Below are 20,098 nucleotides of genomic sequence, written 5' to 3'. Positions count from 1 at the left end.
TTGAAACTTGGATCCATCAGACACCAAAGCCTGTGGGTTTTGTTATTTTCTTCCTGACTCCAAAACCCCACAATTCAACAGAGTTGATCTTGACACATCTATGTCACTGATTGTTGACATACCTCTAGCTGAGAATTCACGTAAACAAAGATAATAGCTTATTAGCCTTCACTTGCAGAAAATTTATCATTTTGAAATCCACATATTGTAAAAATTTTTTATTTCTCTAGTCTTTTACCAAAATGTATGACATGGATGCCTTGGTGATGAATAAGTAGTAACAGCTAAAAATTGAGTGCTTGCTTACCTTGTACCAGCTACTACACCAGATGTATTACTTACAATACCTCATGTAATCCTCATATACCTCATAGGCAATCCTCACAATTTTGTGAATTAAGTGATATTATCATTAGCCTCGTTTAACTTATGTAGCATTTATATAGAAGCCCCAAACCTCTAAGTTTCCATCCACTGCTGTTTTCTCATAGTCACGAGACCTTCAGTAATGATATGTAATTATAGTTCTGAGCCGACACCTAGTGGCCTCAGAGGATGTTACAGTAGGAACTCTGTTCCCAAAACTCTGTGCTACCAGTAAATTTTTTTCTTTTTTACTTTGGCAATACAAACACTGTGAACATAAAATATTTGAAAAAAAAAACCATGAGATTAGGAATTCTAATCCCTTTTCTATCCATTAACTTATGATCCTAGCCAAGTTATTCAACTTTTGGAGTTAAATAGCTGATATAAAAGGGCTTAGACTAGACGATCTAAATTTCTTCCAGCTCCAAATCCTATATCTGTATTATATTAAACCTGTCCCAATAGAAAATCCATGATTTCTTGATCACTTAACATCTAAATTACTGGTTGAGAAGGCATGATCACACAGGCAAAAATAATGGGTGTGAGTGTTAGTCGCTCAGTCATGCCCAACTCTTTGCGACCCCATAGATTGCAGCCCACCAGGGTCCTCTGTCCATGGGATTTACCAGGCAAGGATACTGGAGTGGGTTGCGATTTCTTCTCCAGGGGATCGTCCCGACCCAGAGATCGAACCCAGTTCTCCTGCACTGCGGGCAGATTCTTTACCAACTGAGCTACAAGGGAAGCCCTTATTGGATGTGAATGACAATCTAAAATGGAGAAATAAGGGAATTCCCTGGCGGCTCAGTGTTTAGGACTCTGCATTTTCACTGCAGGGGCCATGGGTTCAATCCCTGGTCAGGGAACTAAGATCCAGAGTGCCTGTGCAGTGTAACCATAAATAAATAAATAAAATGGAGAAACAGCATCATCTTAGTATCTTTTTCTTTATTAAAAAACATGACATATGGCCCATGCTCTAAATGACACAATCAAAACTTAGTTTTAAAGATCTATTTTTTCACCCCAAGTTTTCTTTTAAATTTTTTCTTAATTAAAGTAGCGGTGATATACAATGTTGTGCCAGTCTCTGCTGTACAGCAAAGAGACTCAGTTATACACATACACGCGTTCATTTTTTTATATTTTTTTCCATTATGGTTTATCACAAGATATTGAATATAGTTCCCTGTGCTACACAGTGGGATCCGTTTACCCATTCTAAATGTAATGGTCTACATCTACCAACCCCAAACTCCAAGTACACCCTTCTCTCTTCTCCCCTCCTTCTTGTCAACCACAGTCTATTCTATAAGTTCATTTGTGTCGTATATTCCTTGTATAAGTGATATCATATGGTATTTGTCTTTCTCTTTCTGACTCACTTCACCAAGTATGATCATCTCTAGCTGCAAATGGCACTATTTAGTTCTTTTTAATGGCTGAGTAGTGTTCCCTTGTATATATGTACCACATCTTTATCCATTCCTCTGTTAATTATTCCAAGCTTTGTTAATCACTCTTTTCTGAACAATTAGTAAATAAGGTTGCTCTGGCCAACTTGTTCATCCTAATAACTCTTCTTTAACCTAGTGTTTTTTCATCAAGTAGATAGAACCTTGGAAAGAATCTTATAACTCACATCTGTTAAGATCGTACTGTGTACCAGGCACTGTGGATAAGAGCTGGCCTCACAGCCGTGAACAAAACAGACGTGATCACTGCATTCCTGGGGCTGGTTGTCCGGTATTTATCTACTGTCACCACTTCGGCAGCCATCACATTCATGGTTACAAGCTATACTATAAACACAAGAATGTGGACCAATGTAGCATCCTGAGGCAAGCTCATAGGCTTTTTAAATCCTCTAGGGACTTTTCTGTTATCATGTTCCCTAGGACAGGCTGGAAAACCCAGGGGACCCAGTCACCTTGTCCTTGCCTTGCTTATCCACTGGTCCAGATGTACAGGAACGTAGATGAATTACAATTCCCTGGTAGCTCAGCTGGTAAAGAATCTGCCTGCAATGCGGGAGACCCCAGTTCCATTCCTCGGTCGGGAAGATCTGCTGGAGAAGGTATAGGCTACCTACTCCAGGATTCTTGGGCTTCCCTGGTGGCTCAGCTGGTAAAGAATCTGCCTGCAATGCAGGAGACCTGGATTCAATCTCTGGGTTGGGAAGATCCCCTGGAGACTGAAAGGCTACCCACTCCATGGACTCGCAAAGAGTCGGATGGGACGGAACAACTTTCACTTTTCACAAAGTTCACTCAGAGACCCCAGTTCTCTCATACTGGTGGTGGTGGGGGGGAGGTTTCCCCACCTTTACTTGGGCTCCATCTTCATTTCACGAGTCTCTCTTCAACTTACCAACATCCAACCTCCCCAAATCGAATCTCAGTGGTGATAGGGTGGGAGGTGTCTGTACTGATAATTTTACTTTGGACACTAATGAGCGTGCTCTAATTGGCTGAAGGATTAACAAGAAGAGGCCAGGCACACACAATATGTTAGGAGTTTTTGAAAGAGGTGATGAGACTTACTAAACTGCTCATTTAAAAAAAAATCACTAAAATAATCTGATTCGGTGTGATTTATAATAATATATTTAGCTTTTCTTTTGTATTTTATCTAATAGGTCAGAAAACTTGCCACTTACGTAGTTGCTGCAGGACTTCAGTATGGAATGGAAGGAGGCATCTTGCATGCTTTTTTTAAGGTATGACTTTTCTGTAACTATGAGGTTTTTTTTTTTAAGATGGCAAATTTCTAAATATTTATTTTTTTCTAATTTATTTATTGTTCATTAAAAAGAAAATCTTTCCTGGGGTTGGGCCATTCAGTCCCATGAGTGGTGCCACTGACTCAAACATCAGTGTCCAGTGGAACTCCCTCCCCTCTGCAGGTCCAGCACCTCAACTTGCATATTTCACAAATGCAAACTGTATCTATGATCACTTCCAAATCTGCAGCTCTTCCCGGGGCCCCATATCAGAAACCTGGGCCACCTTGCACCCAGCTACACTGAGCAAAGCCCAAGTTCTCCCTCTTTCTCGTCCATCACAAGATTCCCAAGCCTCATAGAGACAACCTCCCCAGAATCTCCCTTTCTTCAACCCAACACTCCCAACTCCCCACTCACCGAGGCGAGGGTTTCCCCACTAGGCGAAACCCTCTCTCGTCCTCACCTGTCGTAGCTTAGGTCTCTCCATTTAAACTCTTACTTCCCATCATCCCGTCACAAGAAAGTGAAAGTGGAAGTGTTGGTCACTCCATTGTGTCCACCTCTTTATGACCCCATGGAACGTAGCCCACCAGGCTCTTCTGTCCATGGGATTCTCCAGGCAAGAATACTGGGGTGGGTTGCCATTCCCTTCTCCAGGGGATCCTAAAGCAAATCCAGTCATTTCACTTCCCTGCTTAAAGCCCTAAATGGTTTTTCCCAAGTGCAAAATATCCAGTGATCTGCTGCAGCCCCCACCCCTACCTCTTTCACTCAGGATAGTTAAACAGTACCCAGACTATCTATCTATTTACTGCAATGTTTAGTGAAGGGAAAAGACAAGGATTTGGACTCTGTGATGATCATGGTTCAAATCTAGTGGAAAGGACTTATCAGAAATCTAATTCCTAGAAGGTACTTTATCCACTTAGCATTTCATCTACAAACTGATGATAATAACCCCCAGCCAGTGGGGGTAATTGGAAATTTTAATTTTCATAAAAATGAAAATTAAAGACATTATGCATACTGCAGTATGTTCTCTCTGTGTAAGATAACAGGCAGATGACTACTAAAGACAGCTAATGAAAAGTATTTCAGCCCTGAGGTTGCAGTTTGTTTCTCTTAATAGGATTTGATCAACTAAATCTCATCAGAACTGATTTACAAAACATCTTGAGGTGATTACTTCATCAGATAGATAGATCTTTTCGGATGTCTCTGACTATGGTTCTGTTTGTGAGCTGTAATAGTCAGGCACATGGAACTTGCTTTGCTTTTCTTTATTTTAGTTAGCATGGTTGGGTGAAGTCCCTGCATTACCAGTGTTTGGAGATGGAACAAATGTCATTCCAGCCATTCACGTTCTTGATCTAGCAGGGTAAGTGTTCTCCCAGCCATGCGACTGCCCTAGAATTAACTGACCGACACATTTGTTTCTTACCAAGTGCTAAAGTCCTCATGTGTATTATTGTATTTCTTCTTCACAACAACCCTAAGCAGAAGGTACTTGTAACAGCTCCACTTTGAAATAGGGTCCGTCTGAAGAAATAGTGATGAAATACTATTGAAATAGTGTCTGATGAAATAGTGTCCATCATCTAAGAGTTCCCCACTTCTGACAGCAAGTTCAAGTTCACCCTAGGAGCAGAATAGCACATCTTCCAGTGTTTTTCAGACTCACAAAGTATCCCCAGGCCCCCTTATCCTTCTTCACACAAGCTGAATTAAACACTAGGTAAGAGATGGGGTTCACTTTATTTGCAGTTCATCACTTCTGCATTTCGAGTTCCAAGAACTTCATTCTGTTATCCCCTTGGCTCACCCCACAGGAGGGAGCAGTGCCTCTCTGAGAGTCTTTCTGGTTTCTTTTTCTTTCTCTCTCTCTTTTTTAAATTTGGCCATGTGGCTAGTGGGAATTTAGTTCCCTGACCAGGGATAGAACCCATGTACCCTGCAGTGAAAGCGTGGAGCCCTAACCACTGGACTGCTAATTCCGCCTTTCTGGCTTCTAGATTCCCCTCTCTTTCTCTCCACTAGTGAATTAGCTCCAATCCCAGGCAGATTTTCAGATTTACTGGGAAACAATGAGACTTAAACTTCAAAACCCTTCCCCTGAGTCCTTTCCACAGCCCTAAACTTAATCTTTATTATTCTTCTCCAAGAAGGATTCCCTAAGCTTCAGACTCCACTCAAAACCTCAATCTGCTCCAGGCAACGTTAACACTGAACAGGGTGAGGCTGAGACAGACTCTTCTTTTCTGCAGACGCTTTACATTACCATGTTATCAGGTTTTAAAAATGGGAAAGCATCTTACATTATTAAATTAATTAAATTATTCCCATTACACAAGGACTCAGGGGCCCTTTCGCTAGAACTTTTTCCCTGCTAATTCCTTGAAGATTGTCAAATATTTAACAAAGGAAGAAGCTAAAAGAGGAAATGTTCTGTGAAGTTAATATTAAACAAATATGGAATAGAGATTTAGACAGGTACATTTGTTTTATTTCCATTTGACTAGAAAGGGAGCTACGATAGAGGTAGAAGGTACAGTCTCGTGACGCTCTTCTGTTCGCTGTTGTTTCTCTGGAATTGCTTTTCTTCTGTCTGCAAATCCCTGCTTTGCCTCTCAGTAGCTGTGTGAATTTGCGGAAGTTGCTTAACCTCTCTGGGTCTGATGTTCTCATTTGTGAGATGGGAATGATAATAGCCTTACTTGATTGTTGTGAGAATTCAGTGGGGTAAAACCTGGGGTAGCCCAGGGTTGATGGCATTAAGCCCTCAGAAATGTTGGCCATCATCCAATATTAATCCAGGGTGGGAAATCTTAGCCATTCCATGCTATGTGACTTAAGGAGTCATAGCTTCTGTGAATTCGTGTCTTACTTTGTGAAAGACCTTCCCCAAAGCACTGTCATGAGACTTCAGTGAGCTACTGGGTGAACGGACTTCATCAACGCAAGTCCTGACAGGGCTCAGCTACTCTTGTAGGCAGATGGATCTGGTTTCCAATCCTGGCGCTTCTACCTTCCCAGTAACTCTTCAGCCCGAGAAATGTCACTTAACTCTTCACCAGCTTCCTCCTCTGTAGCCTGGGGACCGTCATTCCAACCTTGAGCTTGTTGGAAAATGAAGTGAAATAATCCACTAAATCATCAAAGCCCCTGGCCCATGGGGGTAGCAATCGGCGAATCCTATTTACATAAATAAACATCTCCTGTGTTTATTTCCTCTGGGGCTGATGTTCCCTGGGGGTCTGCAGAGTGGTACAGAACATCATAGACCACGTGCCGAAGCTCCACTACCTGGTGGCTGTGGACGAGTCAGTTCACACCCTGGAAGACTTTGTCAAGGTACAGCCGTGTCATCCCGGGTTGGATGGTATCTCTTAAATCATTTTACTCAAGCCCCTCAAGGTGGAATCAGGGGTGCTAACAAGACTGGCTGCAGGGTCGGTGGGGGGGGGTCCTAAAATAGAGTATCCTTAAACCCAAGCTTGGGCTTCCCTGGTGGCTCAGTGGTAAAGAATCCACCTGCCAGTGCAGGAGGCTTGGGTTCGATCCCTGCGTCAGGAAGATCCCCTGGAGAAGGAAACGGCAACCCACTCCAGTGTTCTTGCCTGGGAAATCCCATGGACAGAGGAGCCTGGCAGGCTACAGTTCATGGGGTCTGTACAACAACAAAACCGAAGCTTGCTATTTGCATTGCAGTATATGTATGCTGGGAAATTACAACCACAATAGTCTCTCTCCAGTATATGCACGGAAAGGAGCAGAAAAGGCCACTGTAGGGTTCAGACACAAATCACACACTGGAATACTAGAATCTGTCTGTGACCTGTGCCCCAAAGTACTGATAATGGTCAAGTTCTCCAAACCTACTGGCAGCTTCCAGGAGCTCTGGATCTTTGAAGGTCTCCTCTCCTATCCAGGCTGCTCTGGCTAAAGGCCCAGCTGGCTCAGCCAGTGCAGCCTTCCCTTGCCCCTCCCCAGGTCACCCCCTACCCATCTGTTTTTGGGAGGAGGGTCCCACACACAGCAGCACGTGGGATCTTAGTTCCCTGACCAGAGGACTGAAGCTGGGCCCTCTGCAATCAGAGTGTGCAATCCTAACCACTGAACTGCCAGGGAACTGGCCCTACTCATCTTTACGGTTCAGCTCAGGGGCTTCCGTGCTGGTCCAGTGGCTAGGACTCGAGCTTCCGCTGCAGGAGCCGCAGGTTCGATCCCTGATGGTGGAAGTACTTCCTGCCGAGTGCGTGTACGCTCAGTCGCTTAGTCATGTCTAGCTGTGTGAGATACTATGGACTGTAGCCCTCCAGGCTCCTCTGTCCATGGAGTTCTCCAGGGAAGAATACTGGACTGGGTTGCCATTTCCTACTCCAGGGGATCGTTCCAACCCAGGGATTGTACCCTCCTGTGTCACTTGCATTGGCAGGTAGGCTCTTTACCACTGAGCCACCTGGGAAGCCCACCGCATGCTGAAAGGTGCGGCCAAAATAAGTAAATGAAGATTCACCTTGGACATCTTCTTCTGCACCCTCCCTACCTCCATCCCATCTCCCCTGCAGCTCCGGCACCTCTTTTCCGTATTCTTAACATCAGACATCACACACGAGCATCTGAGTACATATCTGTCTCTCCCTTTTCAGATTGGGAGCTCCCTGAGGGCACGGATCGGGCTTTATTCGTTTCTGTGTCCAGTCCCCGTTGTGCAGTGGGGATCCTGTGCTCTGTGTGGAACAAATAAACTAGTGCATGACCTCAGTGCTCTCCCCCATTGCTTTGCAGACTTTTTTTGTATTCAGTTATGTTTATACCTATTTGAGAAATTTTATATCAAAATCTTACAGGTCAACCAAAATAATATTTCTGTTTTTATCTAACAGTGCATCAGTAGAAGTACTGGCCCTGGGAAAATCCAGAAAGTACCCAAAGAAAATGCTTTCCTAACCAAGGACTTAACAGTTAGTATATGAGAGGGTTTTTTTCCCCCCTACTCTTTTCCAAAAGGTATTGCTTCTTGAGGGATCTGGAGTCAGAAGATCTGGCTTGCAATTTCATTTCAGCTCCTAATGCACAGTGGACATTCTAACCTATAGCAACTTCTTCACTTCTGTGAGCCTATTTTGTTTTGTTTTTTCCCTTTGTTTTTTTTTCTCTCTGAAAATCCTTCAGAGATCATGGTCAGAAAATATATTTGAAAGCTGTCTAACGTATAAAATGCTTTACAAACACTGGATGCTGTTCTCTTTGGCCTTTCTCTCTAAAATTCAAAGAGGAGGCTGAATTTCTGATTCCATCACCGCAACAAGAAGAGTACAGTTTTAGCCATGCAGTGCGTTCTTCCAGCTTGTTTTAGGATATAATCTTTTTTTTTAGAAATAAATTCTAGCAAAACAGTTCATTGGGGCATGTTTCTGAAAGGACTGATATCGCTGCTTGCTTCTGAGAAGCAGAACAGGGTGGGTGGTGATTGGGGCCAAAGGGGGCACTTTCCCCTCTACTCTTTATAAGTGTTAAGTATAGTTAATTTCCATTGTGGTGTTCATTTCAGGTGTACAGCAAAGTGATTCAGTTATATATACATATATCTATTTTCTTCAGATTCTTTTCCCCTGTAGGTTATTACAAAATATTGAGTCGAGCTCTCTGTATGATACACTAGGTCCTTGTTGGTTATCTACTTTATATATAGTAGTGTGTATATGTTTCCCCTGTACTTTTTATTCTTTTGGATTTTGAACCATTAGATTGCACTGCTCAAAAAATAGGTAGAATTAATAAAAACTTTTTTTTAAAAATAAAAAGGAAGAAATCTTTCACTCGGACTTCTAGTATCTCTCTACATTTTTTTTTTTTTTGCCACATTGCATGGCCAAACCCATGCCTCCTGCAGTAGAACCACAGAGCCTTAACCACTGGACCACCAGGGAAGTCCCTCTCCCTACTCTTTGGTTGTGTAACTGTACGAGGCAGGACACCGCCCGTCACAAGAGAGCAAGTGTGGGGAGACTTTGGGTCACAGAGTCTCACAGCAGGTGCTCTGTCAAAACTTGTCATTCAGCCCCTAAGTCGTGTCTAACTCTCGGCCACCCCATGGACTGCAGCACGCCAGGCTTCCCTGTTCTTCACTGTCTTCCAGAGTTTGCTCAAATTCATGTCCACTGAGTCAGCGATGCTCTCTAACCATCTCATCCTCTGCCATCCTCTTCTCCTTTTGCCTTCAATCTTTCCCAACATCAGGGTCTTTCCCAATGAGTCGGCTCTTCCCATCAGGTGGCCAAAGTATCAAAACTTAGAGCGGTCTTCACTGACATTCATGTTTAGTGAATGTGTCCATATTTTTCTTCAATAACTTTGGTGATTTGGGTTTGTTATAACTGTCAAATGGTCGGGGGGGGGGGCGGTGGCGGGAGACAAGTCTTTGACTTCCTTTTCTCTCTTAGCAAGAGAATATTGACCACTTACTGGTCAATTTGAGGATGGAAGCACTCTTTGTGAAGGAGAATTTTAACATTCGATGGTCTGCCCAAGCAGGATTTGTGGAAAATATCAACAGCATCCTCAAAGAGTACAAGCAAAGCAGAAGATTATTGGTAACTATAACCACTTTCTATTTAAGCTTCTGATTTAAGCAAAGTACATGAGGCTTTTGGTGTAATTACACCAGTGGAAGTACTTTTCTTTCACATGTCTGAATTTCTAAATTCAAGTTCTTTTTCAAATCTGATCTATTGTCCAGGTCTAACAATCTACATCTATACTCTATGGAAACTTGCCAATCAAATCTTAAAAATTTTTAAGATAACACAGATGACCGTTATGCTTGACACCAACTGAACATGATAGTAAGCCCCAGACTGAGTGTCACAGAGCTGTCTCTATAAGGAAAAATGTCAGGTACCTTGCTGGTCCATGTTTTACCTGGGTATCCATCTGGGTAGGTAGGAGGTAGGGAAGTCTGATGATTACTTTGATCTTTTCTGATTGGCCAGGGAATTTGCTGGTCATTTTAATTTTTTTTTTTAAAGATTTTGTTGTTGTTGTGGATCATTTTTAAAGTCTTTATTGAATTTGTTACAATGTTGCTTCTGTTTTATGTTTTCGTGTTTTGGCCGCCAGGCATCTAGTATCTTAGCTCCCCAACCAAGGATCGAGCTCGCACCTCCTGCATTGTCAGGCAAATTCTTAACCACTGAATTGGCAGATAAGTCCCTGCTGCTTGTTTTAGCAATCACAACTTTCCGTAGATATTCTTATCTCCATATTACAGATGAGGAAACCACAGCTCAGAGAAATGGAGCAATTTCTTCAAAGTCACACAGCTAGTCAGGGATTCAAACTAGCTAAGATGCCAATTTAGCTTGAATGGCTGAACTGCGGAGCCTCCACACCTCCATCTCTGAAGTCAGGTAAATGCAGCACTTGCCTAGATCTTTGGATTTCTCCCAGGGAGGCCTTCAAAAGATGAGAGTGAATATGACAGGAGAAAGCATTTTGGAAACTACAGTCTATGAGTAACAGGCGTCCTCATAGTCGAACTGCCATTGTGCATGGAAATACTGAACAAAAGCTAGCAGAGTTGCTTTTGTAGCCTAAAAACCATACTCTCCTGAAAAGGATGCCTTGTTGAGAATCAGTAAAAGATGTACCACTTTGCAAAAGAAATAATGATGCTTTTAAGCATCTGAGACACCCATGATGGCTATCCTTGGAGACTGTCCTGAAGCACAGAGCAACTCAGGAGGTTAGACTAGTGCTGTCATCTGTGGGTCAACTTAGAACAACACTCAGTCAGAGTGGAGATAGGACAAGACACCTTAAAGAGACCATGTGGTTCCTGATGAGCAAAATTGGACAGAATATGATAGGAGTGAGCATACCTAAAAATTAAACTGAGTCTGTCCATCCCTGGGGCGTTGGTCAGCATAGCAGCATAGAACAGCAAATGTGACCGAGGGCAATGTAGACAATGCGATGCTGGTGGCATCGAGCCAAGAGCCCCCACAGTTCCTGTTCCTTTAACAAAGCAAAGTCGTCCCTGTGCAGAGCCAGGTGCATTCAGCCACCTTGATCTAATGCTAACCCAACAGTCCATTCATCCAACTCTCCTCGCTCTGATCAAAGCTCATCAAACTATTTTCTATACGTGTCTGCCTTGAGGGGTAGTATACCAAGCACTTGGAGTGTTCTGGGCCCAGTGGCAACCCTACTTGTCATTATAAATGAATAAGCTACTATTCCTGTTGTGTACCCTGATAAGGTGGCTTCCCTGATGGCTCAGGGGGTAAAGAATCCACCTTCAGTGCAGGAGACACAGGAGACATGGGTTCGATCCCTGGGTTGGGAAGATCCCCTGGAGGAGGAAATGGTGACCCACTGCAGCATTCCTGCCTAAAAAATCCCATAGACAGAGGAGCCTGGCGGGCAACAGTCCATAGAGTCACAAAGAGTCAGATGCAACTTAGCATGCAGCACACAAGGTGAGCATACCTACCCCAGGAGATAGATCCACTCTTGGTGTGTGGGTGACAAAGGCACGTGAGCCTGCCCAGTTGACCACCGGTCCTCACGTCTTGGTGAAGGCACCATGCGCGCCTCGGAGCCCAGCTCTGTGCATCAAGACCCAGCTCCAGTGTTGCTCTGCTGACTCCTACCCCCCCATGCCCACCACCTTGGTCATGGCCATCACCCTGAGAGCCTGCCCCCGAGCAGATGAGACCATTCACGTCCACCACACTTTACCCAGCGCCCCCGCAGGGGCTCTGCTGACTCCCTTCACAGCCTGACAAATAGTAATAACAATAGTAGTAGTAGTACTAATAATGATAGTAGTAATCATGATAATCAACTCCATGTATGAAATTATGTAAGCTTTAAGCACAGAGTGTCCACTCTGCCCATGGAAATTCTTTTCTTTGATTTTTTTTTAATTTAAAATTTTGAAAATTTGCCTTGCAAAATACCAAGCTTCAGTTTCACAACCATTTGGACCATTTCAGAAGAAATGACTTATTTGTCACCGATATTTTTATTTCTGTTAGAAATAAACATTTGCTCACCAGTTATGAATGTGGTGAGCTTCTTTAGCATTCAAGCAAGTTTTCAGCAGAGGAAATTTTTTTTTAATGGGTGTATTTTTAAAAAACTGGAATAAATTAACTGGTTTAAAAAGAAAAAGGAAAAGATAATTCAAGACCAAGTTTAATCCAGAAACAATGTTCAAGAGACAATAAATTAAGCACCTTCCAGGAGTAGACTAGAAACTCTTCTCTCTCTTTGCTGTCTTTACAGGGGTAACACTGCAAAGGTGAAATTGTAGTGTGTAATGCTCAAGTACTTGGCTTTTTTTTTTTTTTTTAATACTTTCAGGGTGCTCCTGAGCACAGTTTGCTGTGTCTTATCCCCCATGCCCAAATCAGGACACATAGTAGATGCCCATTAAACACCAAGAGAAAGTGACTCTGGGCTCTTGACAAAGGAGTGAACCAGCCTGGAATTCTGAGACTTCAAAGGGCTGATCCTTGAAATAAAGAGCACCACTTAGCTACAGATCACTCAGAGCCCCTGTGTGATTCCTTTTCTCCTCTTTTAGCCGATCAAGATTTGCATTCTCGGTCCTCCTGCTGTGGGAAAATCCAGCATCGCCGAAGTTTTAGCCAAATACTATAAACTGCACCACATTAAATTGAAGGACGTCATCTCTGAAGCCATAGCAAAACTGGTAACAATTTTAGCAACTTTATTGGGAATTTTAATAATTTAAAAATGCCTTTTCTTAGTCTTATAATTAAGAAGTCACTGATCTTCCGTGGCATCCTTCAAAGAGATTTGTTATTTTAACTGGAGTTTGTTGCTAGACCCTTTTATGAAAATACACAATCCCAAAGGGTTTTCCTTCTTAAGATGGAAGCATCTTTCATGGGTGGCCCTTAAACTTTTGTCTGCCTCTAGTTGTTGTTCAAAATATATCTTGTATGCTCTCTGTTGACTGGCAGTTTTGTTTTTCTTTTTAAAACTGTATAGTTGTACAATTTTAAAACTGGAGAGTATAGTTGATTTACAATATTGTATAACTGACATGTGTACAATATAGTGATTTACAATTTTTAAAGATTATATTCCATTTACAGTTATTATAAAGCATTGGCTATACTCCCAGTGTTGTACAATATATCCTTGTATCTTCTTTTAGAAATAATAGTTTGTACCTCGTAATTTTCTACCCTTACGTAGCCCCTCCCCACTTCCCTCTCCACATTGGTAAGCACGAGTTTGTTGTCTGTATCTGTGAGTCTGTTTCTTTTTTGTTATATTCATTAGTTTGCTGCATTTTTTAGATTCCACATATAAGTGATATCATACAGTATTTGTTCCTCTCTGTCTGACGTATTTCACTCAGCATAATGCCCTCCAAGTCCATCCATTTATTGCAAAAGGCAAATTTTCACTATTTTTCATGGCTGAGTAGTATTCCATCATGTGATATGACTATATATCACATCTTCTTTAACCATTGATCTGTTGAAAGACCTTAGGTTGCTTTCCTATCTTGGCAATCATAAATAATGCTGCTATGAACATTGAGGTGCACGCATCTTTTCAAATTAATGTTTTTGTGTTTTTCAGATATATGTTGTTTAGTCACTGAGTCATGTCTGACTCAATGATGCTTACTAGGTGGTGTCTGTGGGTAGAGAGAGTGTTGATTCTTAAGTAGTTCTGGCATTAGCACAGAAATAGACTACTCTTCTAAAAGAGAATAAGAAAACCCATAAGACTCTCATCTGTCTTCATAGATAGAAGCATCTTGACTACTTTTGTATGCCTGTCTTTGAGTACTTCCCCTTTTTGGGGCACCAGCCTTTTCCAGGATCGTTCGCCAGAAGGTTTATGAGCAGCCAATCAATGCAGGGCATCATCCAATTTGAATATCTTTGTGATATGTAGGAGGCAATCATTACACCTAAGGATGCAGCGGAAGGAGGAGAAGAAGAAGGTGAGGAGGAGGAAGAGGAGGATAACGTGGAGGATGCTCAGGAGCTCTTGGAGGGCATCAAGGAAAGCATGGACCAGAATGCAGGTAACCACACAGCACATGGCTGTGATATTCTTGTAACAGTGGGTTTTTTCCCTTGTTATAAAAACTACTTCGTTCTGTTGTTCAGTTGCTAAGTTGTGTTTGACTCTTTTTGACCTCATGGACTGTAGCACGTTAGGCTCCTCTGTCCTCTACTATCTGTTGGAGTTTTTTCAAATTCATGTCCATTGAGTTGGTGATGCTATCACTATCTCATCCTTGGTTGCCCCCTTCTCCTGCCTTCAATCTTTCCCAGCATCAGGATTTTCCATTGAGTCAGCTCTTTGTATCAGGTGGCCAAAGTACTGGAGCTTCAGCTTCAGCATCAGTCCCTCCAATGAATATTGAGTTGATTTAAGATAAAAAAAAAAAAAGATGGGAAAGAACTACCTAAGTTTTAAAAAATTGTGTGTAGTCATAAGTATTTGTAAAGGATCAACAACTTTAAACAGCAAAGGACATATCAGGAAAAAATATTTGCCACCAAATATGACAAAGAGTTAATAGTTAATAAAATGCTCAGGCAAAGTAATAAGAAAATCATTAAGTCCTGAATAGGAAAACATGGATGAAAAACTTGGGCCAATGATTCACTCATTCAGGAAGAAATACAAATAAATAGAAAAATTTTCTCACTCATGATAATTTTAACCAGTTTGTTGAATATATTCATTGCAGTAAAGTGTCCCTTTAAACTTAAACTCTGTACTCATTCTTTCCTTACCCTAGAATGGAATTTCAGGCTGGTCCCACTGCAGCTCTTAAATAATAAGTAAATAAATGGCTTCTCTGTTTATTCATACTTTAAGAAGGCCATTCCAGCCAAATAATCATAAATGAGGTTTTGAAATGAGATGTCTTTAAGGGAGCTTGCCACCCAGGCAGGAAAGCATCAGCAGCAGTTAGAAAAATAGAAACCATTTCATTTTTATATAATTGAGATGCTCCATCAAACAGGTAATACTAGTGTTGGCTATGAAAGTAAAAGTCGCTCAGTCATGTCTGACTCATGGACTGAATTCTCCAGGCCAGAATACTGGAGTGGGTAGCTTTTCCCTTCTCCAGGGGATCTTTCCAACCCAGGGATCGAATCAGGGTCTCCTGCATTGCAGGCAGATTCCTTACCAGCTGAGTCACCAGGGAAGCCCAAGAATACTGGAGTGGGTAGCCTATCCCTTCTCCAGGGGATCTTCCAGACCCAGGAATTGAACCGGGGTCTCCTGCATTGCAGGAGGATTCTATACCAGCTAGTACAGAAGCGTTGGCTATAGGCCAGTCCAAAGTCTCAGCATGTGTGGACTCTAATCCAGTGGAGAGTTCCTCCCCTCCCATCCTATCAAGCACCTCTGGTTTCTTTCCTCTTACTCACTCCAGCCTTGCTGGTGGCAGTTTCTGATCCTCCAAGCTTGGGCTGGGGCAAGTGGGGATTAGGGAATGAGGTTGTTGTTGTTTAGCCGGTAAGTCGTGTCCAACTCTTGCAACCACATGGACTGTAGCTGGCCAGGCTCCTCTGTCCATGGGATTTCCCAGGCAAGAATATTGAAGTGGTTGCCGTTTCCTCCTCCAGGGGATCTTCCCGACCCAGGAATCGAACCTGGGTCTCCTGCAGTGCAGGCAGATTCCTTACCGTCTGAGCCACGGAGAAGCCAGGGAAGGAGGACCAAGGTGTAAACGGGCTCTCCCCCTGAGGAGTGCCCACCGCCACCCCCCGGGGCACCGCTCTGGGCTGCCCTCCTTGTCTCTGGTCTTCTGACACCCCACCTTCTGTCCCTCCAGATGCTCTTCTTACCAGCTATTTATCTTCAGGACTCCTCACCCTCCTCCCAACTCTGGTTTAACCCTCCACCTCCTCCTTGCCTGCCCCCAGGCCACTCCAGTCTAGTTTACAGGGTGGAGAAAATGTTTTGTCTGCATACACTGAGGGTCCACTTACACCAGCTAGCTTTCTGAGTCTGGGTTTTTGCTTTGATGTGGGCCAGGTGGGGAGGAAATGGAAGTTAGAATCCCAGAGAGATTTCCCAGAGGTAAAGGAAATAACCCTGAATACTCGTTGGAAAGACTGGTGCTGAAGCTGAAGCTCCAACGATTTGGCCACCTGATGTGAAGAGCCAATCCCCAAGAAAGGCACAAAGAATGCTCAAACTACCACACAATTGCACTCATCTCACACGCTAGCAAAGTAATGCTCAAAATTCTCCAAGCCAGGCTTCAGCAATACGTGAACCGTGAACTTTTCTAGATGTTCAAGCTGGTTTTAGAAAAGGCAGAGGAACCAGAGATCAAATTGCCAACATCCGCTAGATCATCGAAAAAGCAAGAGAGTTCCAGAAAAACATCTATTTCTGCTTTATTGACTATGCCAAAGCCTTTGACTGTGTGGATCACAATAAACTGGAAAATTCTGAAAGAGATGGGAATACCAGACCACCTGACCTGCCTCTTGAGAAACCTGTATGCAGGTCAGGAAGCAACAATTAGAACTGGACATGGAACAACAGACTGGTTCCAAATAGGAAAAGGAGTAGTCAAGACTGTGTATCGTCACCGTGCTTATTTAACTTAAATCCAGAGCACATCATGAGAAACGCTGGGCTGGAGGAAGCACAGCTGGAATCCAGATTCCTGGGAGAAATATCAATAACCTCAGATATACAGATGATACCACCCTTATGGCAGAAAGTGAAGAAGAACTAAAGAACCTCTTGATGAAAGTGAAAGAGGAGAGTGAAAAATTTGGCTTAAAGCTCAACATTCATAAAACAAAGATCATGGCATCCGGTCCCATCACTGCATGGCAAATAGATGGAGAAACTGGAAACAGTGGCAGACTTTATTTTGGGGGGCTCCAAAATCACTGCAGATGGTGACTGCAGCCATGAAATAAAAAGACACTTACTCCTTGGAAGAAAAGTTACGACCAACCTAGACAGCATGTTAAAAAGCAGAGACATTACTTTGCCAACAAAGGTCCGTCTAGTCAAGGCTATGGTTTTTCCAGTGGTCATGTATGGATGTGAGAGTTGGACTATAAAGAAAGCTGAGCACTGAAGAATTGATGCTTTTGAACTGTGGTGTTAGAGAAGACTCTTGAGAGTCCCTTGAACAGCAAGGAGATCCAACCAGTCCATCCTGAAGGAAATCAACCCTGAGTATTCATTGGAATGACTGATGGTGAAGCTGAAATTCCATTACTTTGGCCACCTGATGTGAAGAGCTGACTCATTGGAAAAGACCCTGATGCTGGGAAAGACTGAAGGTGGGAGAAGGGGACGACAGAGGATGAGATGGTTGGATGGCATCACTGACTCAATGGACATGAGTTTGAGTAAACTCCGGGAGTTGGTGATGGACAGGGAGGCCTGGAGTGCTGCAGTCCATGGGGTCACAAAGAGTTGGACATGACTGAGCGACTGAACTGAACTGAACTTCAAAGAGCCAACCTCTTGGAAAAGACCCTGATGCTGGGAAAGCTTGAAGGCAGAAGGAGAAGGGCATGACAAAGGATGAGATGGTCGGATGGCATCACCGACTCAGTGAACATGAGTTTAAGCAAACTCTGGGAGACAACGAAGGACTTTGCCACCGTTCATGGGGTCCCAAAGAGTCGGACACAACTTAGCAACTGAATAGCAACACTGAGCATTCGCTTAAACCAGCTGGTTATCTGAGTCTGAATTTTTGCTCTGGTGTGGGCTGGGTGTGGAGGAAATGGAATTTAAAATCCCAGAGGTGAAGGTACACGGAAAACACAGGTCAACACTTCGAGATATGACACTGCCCTTGCCTCGCCTGTTTCCCCCTCATAGCTCAGTTGGTTAAGAATCTGCCTGCGATGCAGGAGACCCCGGTTCGATTCCTGAGTCGGGAAGATCCCCTGAAGAAAGGATAGGCTACCCACTCCAGTATTCTGGCCTGGAAAGAGTCGGACACAACTGAGCAAATTTAACTTTCACTTTCTTTGCCTCGCCTGTGACAGTGGGGAATCCCTATCTTGGTTTCAGAGTCTTGCAGTGTCCCGGCTCTTACCATTTAGGGGCGGGGAAGAAAGCAAAACAAGACGTTCCATTGTGAGGACACCTGTGGAAGAAGTCTGGCAAGGCCACTTGGAAGAGTGGGGCCTGGGGTTTGTAGGAATCCACAGGTGACTGTGGTCATGTGTACATACACTGTAAGCCTGGGGTGTAAGGCCAGAACCAGACAGACACGGGACAATGTTTATTGACAGGATCATATAGTTAGTCTTTGCAAGGACCTGAAAGTCTTATCCAATAACTTTGTGTAAACAGGGTGACATGAAGTACTGACTGGGCTCTTTTCATGTCTGGGTGGGGGTGACCACACAGAACAAGAATTACAGTTGAGAGCAGTCATTGCATCACCACCATTCAAGAAGGACCTGTCCTTGGCAGGAGATTCTGTTCTTCCCACTGATGCTGTTGCGGCCATTCAGTCGCTAAGTCACATCTGACTCTTTGTGACCCCATGGACTGCAGCACACCAGGCTCCTCTGTCCACTGCTATCTCCCAGCGTTTGCTCACATTCATGTCCATTGAGTCAGTGATGCTATCTAGCCGTCTCATCCTCTGCTGTCCCCTTCTCCTTTTGCCTTCACTCTTTCCCAGCATGCAGGAGAGGCCAAACTGGGTCAGTAGCCAGGGGCTCCAGTTTGCACTAGTGGTAAAGAATCCGCCTGCTAATGCTGGAGACGTAAGAGATGCGGGTTCGATCCCTGGGTCAGGAAGATCCCCTGGAGAAGGAAATGGCAACCTACTCCAGTATTCTTGCCTGGAGAATCGCATGGACAGTGGAGCCTGGCAGGCTACAGTCCAAAGGGTTGCAAAGAGTCTGACTGAAGCGACTTAGCATGCACCAGGAGGGAGGCAAAGCTCCCTGCTGTCACAGGCCCACCCACCCGCTCACTTCCAACAAGATGGCAATAGTGCAGTTAGTCCCCTTAACCCTAGGAAAGTGCTTTTTTCTTCAAGTTTGTCCAAAATTCCTTTCTATTCACATTTACCTGAAACTAGAACACAGACCCAGGTTGTGTTTAAACAAAAGAAGACCTGTGAACCCACAGTGCAAACCTCTGTAGAAATTTCATTGCATGAAGAGGCAGAAGTCCTCACCTGACCCAATGTGTCATCATGTGATTCTAAGAATTCCAGCAAGACAGAACTCACAGTCCCACAGGGAGGCACCTCCAAATTCTTATCGATTCATGATTCCACTCCCGTTGGTCCCTGACTGTGCAGCCAAAGTAAGGACTTGTTTAAACCACAGAATTCACTAGTTCTAGATACTTTTTGCATTGTGGATTTGTTGAATCTGGTTGGTGGGATTCCAGGTGATCAGTGGACTAGCCTTTTAACTTTTCCGTGAGTTTGAAATTTAAAAGTTTGGGATGGGGTGAGAAAAATATGTAAATGTATCAACTTTGTAGTGTCTCTACTGTGCATGCATGCTAAGACACTTCAGTCGTGTCCAAATCTTTGTGACCCACTAGGCTCCTCTGTCCATAGCTTTCTCCAGGCAAGAATACTTTAGTGGGTTGCCATACTCTCCTCTAGGATATCTTCCTGACCCAGGGATCAAACCCTATTATGCATGGATTAGTTTAAAGAACTTGGTTGAAGCTAAGTTTTTTTCCTTTTTCCTGTATTTTGGATGCACTGCTTAGCATGCATGATTTTAGTTCCCCGACTAGGGAACTAACCAGCGACCAGGGAACTAACCAGCGACCCCTGCAATGGAATCGCAGCGTCTTAACCACTGGACCTCCAGGGAAGCCCCCCAGCTATCTATGTTTAAACTGTCTTTTAGCAATTATAATTATGGGTTAATATTAGCATTTTAAATATTACTGTTATTTGAAAGGCAGACTTAAAATTTAACAAAAAAAGAAGATGACGAAGCAGTGTGG

At 43.4% G+C, this 20,098-nt stretch overlaps 1 protein-coding gene and 1 long non-coding RNA gene across 14 annotated transcripts in view; one reads left to right on the top strand and one right to left on the bottom strand.

The window, feature by feature from the left end:
• The window catches only part of LOC145529815 (uncharacterized), a 51,753-nt gene that overhangs the window by 4,753 nt on the left and 26,902 nt on the right, over positions 1-20,098 (bottom strand). The gene's annotated exons all lie outside the window — the stretch shown is intronic.
• Positions 1-20,098, top strand: part of AK7 (adenylate kinase 7) — a 62,419-nt gene that overhangs the window by 29,181 nt on the left and 13,140 nt on the right. For 6 of the 13 annotated variants that reach the window (XR_014071367.1, XM_081550530.1, XM_081550526.1 and 3 more), the window contains 7 exons: positions 3,011-3,091; positions 4,387-4,475; positions 6,358-6,448; positions 7,984-8,061; positions 9,544-9,693; positions 12,693-12,821; positions 14,048-14,180. Coding sequence is in view for 12 of the 13 variants with exons in the window: in XM_081550530.1 (XP_081406656.1) it covers positions 3,011-3,091; positions 4,387-4,475; positions 6,358-6,448; positions 7,984-8,061; positions 9,544-9,693; positions 12,693-12,821; positions 14,048-14,180 (751 nt within the window). In the remaining variant the exon portion in view is untranslated. The remainder of the gene's footprint in view (positions 1-3,010; positions 3,092-4,386; positions 4,476-6,357; positions 6,449-7,983; positions 8,062-9,543; positions 9,694-12,692; positions 12,822-14,047; positions 14,181-20,098) is intronic. The other 7 variants (XM_081550533.1, XM_081550532.1, XM_081550531.1 and 4 more) reach the window with 3 other exon arrangements.

The sequence above is a fragment of the Giraffa tippelskirchi genome, chromosome 12, assembly GCF_054371585.1.
Source record: "Giraffa tippelskirchi isolate mGirTip1 chromosome 12, T2T-mGirTip1v1.2.pri, whole genome shotgun sequence".
NCBI lineage: Eukaryota > Metazoa > Chordata > Mammalia > Artiodactyla > Giraffidae > Giraffa > Giraffa tippelskirchi.
This window is presented reverse-complemented; position numbering and strand designations above follow the sequence as displayed.